Source organism: Falco cherrug, chromosome 7 (genome assembly GCF_023634085.1).
Source record: "Falco cherrug isolate bFalChe1 chromosome 7, bFalChe1.pri, whole genome shotgun sequence".
In the NCBI taxonomy this organism is placed as follows: Eukaryota; Metazoa; Chordata; class Aves; order Falconiformes; family Falconidae; genus Falco; species Falco cherrug.
Genome location: NC_073703.1, coordinates 20,544,472 through 20,553,355, shown reverse-complemented (window position 1 = coordinate 20,553,355; position 8,884 = coordinate 20,544,472). Strand labels below are relative to the sequence as shown.

At 40.0% G+C, this 8,884-nt stretch overlaps 1 protein-coding gene across 1 annotated transcript; it reads right to left on the bottom strand.

Annotated features, from left to right (window-relative positions):
- Window positions 1–562: 562 nt before the first annotated feature.
- MPHOSPH10 (M-phase phosphoprotein 10) lies at window positions 563–8,627 on the bottom strand. The gene is made up of 11 exons (XM_055716190.1): window positions 8,494–8,627; window positions 7,058–7,706; window positions 6,057–6,205; window positions 5,452–5,626; window positions 5,024–5,165; window positions 4,545–4,612; window positions 3,691–3,828; window positions 3,354–3,464; window positions 3,004–3,111; window positions 2,233–2,463; window positions 563–773 (listed from the first exon to the last, which is right to left on the bottom strand). Exons 1-11 carry the CDS (start codon window positions 8,568–8,570, stop codon window positions 624–626), a joined length of 1,998 nt encoding a protein of 665 aa, XP_055572165.1. The 5' UTR covers window positions 8,571–8,627; the 3' UTR covers window positions 563–623.
- Between the last annotated feature and the right edge of the window lie 257 nt (window positions 8,628–8,884).

Below are 8,884 nucleotides of genomic sequence, written 5' to 3'. Positions count from 1 at the left end.
AAGGCGCCGCGCAGACCTGGGGAGCCGAGCGCCGAGCCCGCGAACCGCGCTCCAATAGTTCATCCTTATTTACAACATCTTGCCCTCTTTACATTTAAAACTCCCTTCAACAACAACAACAAAGGGTGAAAAACAGTTGTGACCTTTCTAAAGAAAGGGGCAGCACCTTGAGAAGTATCCCTTGTAAGTTAAAGGCTACCATTTGCCTAGCCTGGGTTACTGCTGGCTTACAAAGCACCTGTGTCCTCCGTGGTAATCATGATAATCACGATTGCAAAGATGCTTTCCAATTTACACCGCCAGGACACACCTTACCTCCTTCAGCTAACGCAGTTGCTCCTGCAGTACAAAAGCTAGCGACTGTAACTTCAAGAGCGTACAGTCAAAGCACAAGTATCATACACGGCTACTTATCTGCCCAGGGCAAGAAGCCTTCTTTTGGGAATAAAAAAGGCAAAGAGCATGGTAGAAAATAAAGAAGTAAAACCTTAAGGAAAGCATCTTTAAATCACCTTACAAGTTCACAGAACATTTTTTAAAAAACAACACCACCTTATTGAAATTCAGCATTCATGTAGAAACATTTTAATATATACAAGATGCCATATGTATAAAAATGTCAACTACAGTTTCAGCTTATGAACAGAGAGGGCTTTCTGCTGCTTCTGTTTCTTCTTTAATTTGTTCGCATCTTTGATTTGCATTTTTACTTGATCTTGTAGTTGAGAAAAGAAGGCCTGGGACGATTTCAAGACCTTGTCTTTACCTTCATCCTGTCAATGGACAAAATATTTGTTATAACCAAGAAGCGCATAAATAGCACCATAATACTATTTACTGGTTACTCACATATATGGCATTTGACTTTAAAAAAATTATAAATGATTTTCAAAGGATATTTTTCACTGCATTCTTACCCCACTCCTGCTATCTGAAGAAATAATGAAAGAGCACATTCACTTTCTAATTAGCATGGTAGGTAAGGACAGGCATCAAGAATAGATCTTTGCACATCATGAGCTACAGCTACATATCATTTGGTGTTCTGCTCTCATTTTGGAAAGATAAGCCCAAAGGTTTCAAGGGTTATTTTTCTTATTAGTATCTAATACTTCAAAATTTCAGAGATTTTAAACATTTAATTTATAAGGCATCATAGGTGGTACACATTTACCATTTTACAGCATGCAAAACAAAATCAATCTGATGAGATTATACAGAAGGCTCCACAATAAGAAGCAGAAAGTTAAATGGGAATATTCTATTTTGAAATGGCTTCGGTTACTCAAAGCCTAGAAAGAACTAAACAGAAACCTCATCCTCAATTATGCATGCAATTAGTCCCACTTAATCAAGTGGAACAATTCAAATGTTGGTGGGGCACTTGGTAGTGTTGGGTTAACAGCTAGACGTTATGATCTTAAAGTTTTTTTCAAAATTAAGTGATTCTATGAAATGCAGGAAATAAGAGCATAAGTCTTAGTATTTGCAGGAACACCACCTTGTGAACTTTGATATAAATAAACCAGTAGTACCTAAAGCAAACAATCATTTCTGCTTTGTGAATATATTTTGATTTAAAGCAGTTGTATCATACAGGGTTTTTTCATATTTTTGCATAACTTAACCTTAAACTGCTTACAAATTCAAATATATTTCATACTCTAAGTAAGCTTCTAAAGGTTCCAACAGCCATCTATGTATGACTTATTCAAAACTAAAGAAATAACCTCTACCTAAATACACATTTAAACAAGGGGGGTCACTGCAAAGTGCAGCCAGAGATGTAATTTTTCAGGCCTCTACACTGGCACTATGCTGTCAGGATAGTCAGCAAAATCAGGACTAAAAAAGCATTCAACACCACTATGTTGGTGTTGAGGGGAGAGCAAAGAGGGAGGGGGGAAGTATGCATCTGCCCTTTCCATGTCTTCTCCCTACCTCTTTCTTTTCAGCAGCTACATTTATCCGTTATATTTGCCCAGACATAAAGAAGCTAACAAGGTCTGGGTCGTAAGCAGATATGGTAACTGCATACAAAAGTTTTTGAGGAGACGGAGAAAGATTAGAGGATGTAGTCATGCCAAGAGGGATGGGAGGGAAACAAACACTGCAATTCTTGTGATGACATTCCCTTTCATCTCTGTAGTTCAGTAGTATCTATCCTCAGGACTTTAATGTACTTTAGCTGGGAAGCTCCAAGTGATACAGGACTACCTAAGAGAGCCTTACCTTGAGCAGAGTTGCTTTCCCTTCTTTTGTAAGCTTTTTTAATTTTGCTGCAGCAGCTTTTTTGCTAAGTTTTGTGCCTTGTTCTGGTTTCATCTTTTCAAGAAGCTTTTGACGTTTCTCCTTTTCTCTTCGCTTCATACGTTTACGAAGTTTTTTCTTTCTTTGTTCTCGCTTTTTGTCTGTGGGAGTCTTTTCTGCATCTGTTTTTACATCACCAGCTTTGTTCTTTTCCTAAAAAGGGCATGATTTCTACATCCATAAGCGTACAAAAGACAACTTCACAGTACTCAACTCTCAGCATTTCCATTATTTCAAGTGTTTAGCCAGCTGAGGGCAATGCTGCATTGAGGCAAAGGCCAAAAACTGGCAAAAGTTGCAAACTGGGATGTGTACAATTGATGGAAGGCATACTAATTGCACTTCCTTATTGTCATTTAGCTTTCCCCTTCCAAATGCCCACATACGTGTTGGGGAAATAATTACCATCACATAACAGTAAAGAACAAAACCAAAGCATAATAATATGGCCTAGCGTAGCCAAGTAAAATTAACTCTTTCGCCCTCCTTCCAGTTATTAAAAAAACCCCAAACCATACCCTTCCACTGCCCTCCAAAAACCCCAACAACCACCACCACTAAAATGCTAGGCAAGAAGGTCCACAAGGTGAGGAACCCAGGGTGGGAGGAGGCAAAGTTCTCCCCCTGATCTGGCAGACAGTACACCCTTCCATCACCAATATAGATCCTCACGTGATTTGTATTTATATTTACCTTGATCTCCTCTGGTGCCAAGAGAGCAGCATCACTAACAGCAACAGGAGCTACTTCTTCCATACTTATAGCTGGAAGGTTCGAAACAATTTTAACTTCTGGCACAGGCTAGAAATAAGGAAACATATTCAGGACTGAGCATACCAGCTCACAGCACCTTACAGCTAACTGAAGATACTAAGCATTTGGTTTTGTTTAGATGCAGTTACAGTGCATTTAATATGAAATAAGAACAAGCTTAGTAACATTCCATGTTCATTCACTTCCCATATCCCAAATATATTTTGAAGTTTCAGTTCCAAAGAGGGTGGTGGGTAAAAAAGTCAACTTTATGAAACTTAGGTACTTACTGGTTTGGGTGTGAAGTGGAAGTTACAAAGTGCATCCAGCTTCAGGAAGAGTGAATCCATCATTTCCTGAATCTCTTTGTGTTCAGGATTTTCTTCCTCTTCAGTCTTTTGCTGCATTAGTAACAGTGTTACTCTGACACCATTCAAAAAGCTATTTTACTTTAGCAAGACTGGTAACAACACAATATAAAATTCAGAGCCGTTTCACTGGTGAGCACTCAGAGAAAGACTGAAGTACTTCCACAAAGCTGAAAGCAGAGTTAGCACTGTACAAATGAACATGCAAGATTATGCGCTGCGAACTCCAAACGAGAAAGAAAGGCACTGCTTACGTTACCTGGTGAAGTTTCATGTATTCTTGCTCATAGATCTCAGCAAGACTCAGTTTACTCTTTTCATGATCCAAAGTGATACGTTTCTTGTACTCAAAAGCCTCCTCTTTTGGTTTTTCTTTTGGTTCTACATCATCCCATGCCTGAGAAAGTCATAAATTCAATGACCAAATGCAACTACAGTCAAACATCAGGTGCTACAGCTTATTTAGAACACTTTTCATGTTACTTTTCATATCTGACACATTTAACTAGTTCATGCATGTGGCTTCCCAGGAACTCATAAAGTTTCACACCTTCATTTGAAAGAATAAAAATAAACTAGTAAGACAGCTCCAGCTTGTGTGCTTATATTTAGTGGATCTGGGCAAAAACTGTGTAACAAACATGCAATTATCCTAAGTACTTCAACACTCCCCCCCCCATACATACCCACTTTTTTAATTCAACTAACAGCCTCAACAAGCTGTGGGATGGATACATATCGCCCATCAGTGGCTTTCAAGAAAAATGAAGTAAACAATTGCACTTTGATTAGTCTTCAAAACACTCAGAGCACTACAGTAATGGTATTAAGACAAAATTTACAGACTGGCATTATATTCCAAGTAAACTCCTTGATCTGCAAACTTTTTTTTTAAGTGCACCAAAAACTAGCATGTAACAGGCATGTTAAAAACAAAGCTCCTTAGAAATCTAAAGACACATTCGTCAAGGCAAAAGAATAAAACAATCATCTGCAGAAATTAAGGTAACTTTACACACCTAACATTCTAAGTTTCAAACTTATCCTTGGAATGTGCCCTGTGAATCAAGTCTATGAACAGAATAGAAAGAAACAAGTAAGAATAACATTAACCTCATCCAGTATTCTCTGTTTAATAATATCTTCAAGCTGAAAAGTCATTTCTTCTGTGATCACAGGTGCTGAGAGGAGAAAGAGAAGAATTTTAAAATTGTTTCTCCAGGTCCAGGAAGAAGTATTTTGTTTATTCTTCACAGAACAACAGAAAAAGTAAAGCTTTCACAAAAATGTAGTAACTGAAGGTGAAGCAAGTAAATAATGATTTTGTCTATCTTGAACAGACTAATCGTATTATGTAAGGCTTACGTATGACGAAATCTGCCACCTAATTAATGAACTTTCAGTTAAATTAAAAGTGAACAAAAAAATTTAGTTTCCTGTAATTTCCACCATGAAAATGCACAACCTCAAAAACACACCAAGAAGTTTAGCCTAGTGTTCTTGAATCACAAGTGCTTTCAGCAAGGTCAAAGGGAAGAAAACACAACATGGTATGCAACATGCTTTCAGGAAAGCCTTCTCTCACTACTTACGCATTCGGACTGCATGGTCAAAAAGTACTGTTTCCTCCAAAAGGCTGTTTTCAGGTCTCTTTTTTCCAGTCACTTCTCCTTTAAGCTGCCAAGGTTTCTCCTCTAACAATTCTTCTTCTAAACTTTTTATTTTTTTGCTCATCTGAAAAACACAATTTCCTAAGAAGTTTAAAACATAGAGTTCACAAGTGAACCTAAGGCAAGAAATTAGTAGTTATTTCCGGTACTTTTAACTCTTCCTCACATAAAGATGAAGGAATATATGATTGCATATATGTCTAATGTAGATAAGCTGCTTTTCCTCTTAAATTGTAAATAGCCTCTTTGTAATTTTCAACCTCTGAACAAATTACATCATCAATAATAACAACAATAAATATTGGCCACTGTTTCCAAGTGCTAGCAAATAAAAAAAAAACCACCATTACCTTTTCCTGTCTCTTCTCAAAAGATGACTTTATTTCACTGGGATCGATGCCCTTCTCTAATTGCATATCAGTAACAGCTTCAATTTCACTGTCATCTGGCAAACTAAAAGTAACTTTTTTAGAGGCATCTTTACTTCTCATACTCTTCACCATCATTTCGTTCATATCCTCAAACCTGTAACATAAAAATTTAATATAAAATAAAGGTTGAAAAGCCTCTATGATTTTTTTTTTACATGAAGATATTTCCGTCATTAGACATTTACCTGTTACAACTTAACTAGCAGTTGACAAATACAGTAGGCTTTCATTGAAACCTAAAGGCAGGGGACATAAGGGAAACTTCTATATATTAGAAATAAATTTCAAAAGCTGAAGTTACAGCTATTAAATTATTTGTTCAAATAAATATCAAGAGACAATACTAAAAAAATAAGTAAATAAACTACATTTTAAATAAGGTGACAATACAAACCATGAACATACAAGAGATAATGGAGAACGGCAAACCACGACCAAAGAAAGCCTGAAATTCACACTTTTCTACTTCACTTCCGTGTAAAATTACAAGGATGTTTTTAAATGCACATTATGCACATACTTACTTGGACATGCTTTCTTCATTTTGCTCTTCAATAGCACTGTCTGCTTTCTCTTCCTGATCATCTTCAGCATCACTAGCTACTAAATCATCATCGTCATGGACCAGATCAAAGAAATCTTTGTATGTCAAGTCTCTAGAACTTTTAATTGCCTAAGAAGGGGAGAGGGGAAAAAAACCCCACAAAACCAAAATAAACCAACACTGTTAAGATTGACAGAAATCTAAGGGTATCCTGCCTTTTAAAGTCTTTAGCACCTGGGAAATAGCTGTACTTATGTAACAGTATTTCAGTTTAGTGAAGCATTGATCTGTGGTAGGGCATCTTAATAAAACTAATCACTTTTACAAGTATTTAAAATATTCTACCACTTGAATTCATGTCCAATTTCAACATATACAGAAATCAAAGAGCAGTACATTTTGCCAATCACTCGCTGGAGTATGTACATCCTCCCTTATACCCCACACATGGTTCTCACTTGCTAGTGAGACTCTCTGACAATATTAAATAAAAATATTTATTTCTGAAACAATTACTCAGCAACTTAAGTTAAATCGGAGATACAAAGCCATGTCCCTGGGCAGGGGAGGGGGGGAAGATGCCAGAAGTCCTTTGCTCTGCATCAGTCCCCTTAAGTGATCCCTAGTTGCCAGATGTCAATGCTAAGACATCTTTTTCATTTGTTGGGTCACCTAATCTGCAAGGTTACTTATTTCTTGTGATATACTAACTCTTCCTTTATTCACGCAAACCCCCAAAACCCATCTAAAGGAAAACTGGAATAGCATGATGATATGTTCTTCCACACTAGGGCACTTCGCTACCAGATATTCATACCGATTACTAAAGTAAAACTTAAGTAGTAATCATTAGTCATCTCATCAAATTTAACTCTGTAGTTTCTACTCTAGAGTTCAAAAATTCATAGTCAACCTAATAGATACCAGCTACCGATTTAAAGGAAAAGAGAGATCAGAAAATTAATTTACTGATATTCTTACTTTGCCTTTAGCTTTTTCAGACTCTTCTTCCTCATCATCTGAGATGATGTCTTCAAAATAATTAATATCATCTTCCTCCTCTTCATTTTCCTTCTCTGCATGTTCTAAAAAAGCTTCCATCTCAGCCAGTTTGAAAAACTTGTCATCCACTATAGATTTTCTTCCCATTTTTTTCAGTGTGGTTTCCTTGGTTGTTTTTGTTTGTTGCTCCAGTGCTTCAATATCAAAGTCAATATCAGAATCCTCATCACTGTATTTCTCCATTATACCTTCTCTCAGTTTACTTTGCTTTTCTTTAGCTTTGGCTTTATCTTTTACATAAATATTCTTCTGTTCAGTTTCCACTTCCATTGTGTTGTCTTCCAACTCCTTGTCGCTGCTGGACTCCGCACCAGACCCATCCTCTTCCTGGTCTGAGAGAAGGCAAAGATCCTCATCCTTGGCATCCCTTTCAATGGATTTCTTGAAGAAATCCAGAACTGCATTGTTCTGGAGCTCCAATTGTTGCCAAATCTGTTCTTCATCAAAATCTTCTATCACCAGCTCTTTTAGAGGACCCCCACGAACTATATTACTTCCCAGAGCTTTATTCATATCATAGAGAGTCTTTGTTAATGCTCTGAAATCAGCAGCCAGCCCATCTTGTACACTAAGAGTAGAAAAAAGAAATTAAGAACTTTAAAAAGCACAACAATTAACATTATTTTTTTATTTTCTATTTTGCAGAATTTACCATCTTTCATTCATTATCTTAAACCTCCCATTAAGTTCACCGCATGGTCACACTTAAGTTCTTTTTGTACTTGCTTAGGTATTGTGGTGCTGCGGAATAGCATTTAGGAATATAGGAATTATAATAGGAATATAATTCCAACAATTACTGGTATTGCTTAACTTTCTACACATCTTTTTGAGTACTGCTACTACGCGTTCCTGGAAATTCTATCTATAAATAAAATTATACAATAAATGCGTAAATAATATATGATTATTAGGCCTTCCAGCTTCATTACAGGTTTGCATACAAAGCAGCAGCTGGACAGCACGTGACACCCTTCCATAGCGGCACCTTCCCACCCCCTGATCAGGTTTAAGCACTCGGGGGACTGGGGGAAGAGCACTGCACCGACCACCTCCAGCACCCAAGATACAGGCCGTGGGTGCTGCCTGCCTTCCCCCCCCCCCCCCCCCCCCCCATTTTACATTCGGGCAGCCCCCCCTAGATGTTTCTCTAGGGCTACCAACCCTTCACCACAGCTGGCTGAAGCAGACACTTCGCCCCACCACCCCCCGGCCTTTCCTAAGCCCCGAGCGCCGGCGAAAGGCGGCTGCCGCGGCCGGGCCCCGCCGTGAGCGGCACGCTTCAGCCGAAGGGGCGGCCGGCGGCACCGGGCCTCTCCCCCCGGGGCACCGGCGCTCGGGGCTCCCCGCAGTACCTGAGGAAGCGCTCGGGGCGCGCCGCGGCGGCACCCGCCACCCGGAGGCACGCCTCCAGCCCGCGGACGGCCGCCATCTTCCCACCCGCCGCGGCGCGTGCAGCAGCCCTGCCCCGCCCCCTGGCCACGCGGAGCGGTCCGGGCGCCTTCCGCGGCCGGCGCCGAGGTTCCGCGTACCGCCGTTCCGCCCCGCGCTGCTGTACGCCCACCGCCGCCTCCCCGCCCCGCTCTTCTCACAGCGCCGCCTCGTTCCTTCGCGCCGCGGCCGCTTCTCCAGGCGGGCCTGCGGGCGCCGGCACCCAGCATCGCGCAGCCACCTCCCGATGCTGCCTCCCCCTCAGGAGCGTGGTGTTGATCCAGTCTGGGATGTTCATCGGCACTGAAAAACCTG

Coding starts and splice junctions, on each gene's coding strand:
- MPHOSPH10 (XM_055716190.1), bottom strand. CDS start 8,570: ATGGCGGCCGTCCGCGGGCTGGAGGCGTGCCTCCGGGTGGCGGGTGCC. Junction 3,112..3,353: donor TCCACTTCACACCCAAACCA/GTAAGTACCTAA, acceptor CCTTATTTCTAG/CCTGTGCCAGAAGTTAAAAT. Junction 2,464..3,003: donor TGGCACCAGAGGAGATCAAG/GTAAATATAAAT, acceptor TGCCCTTTTTAG/GAAAAGAACAAAGCTGGTGA.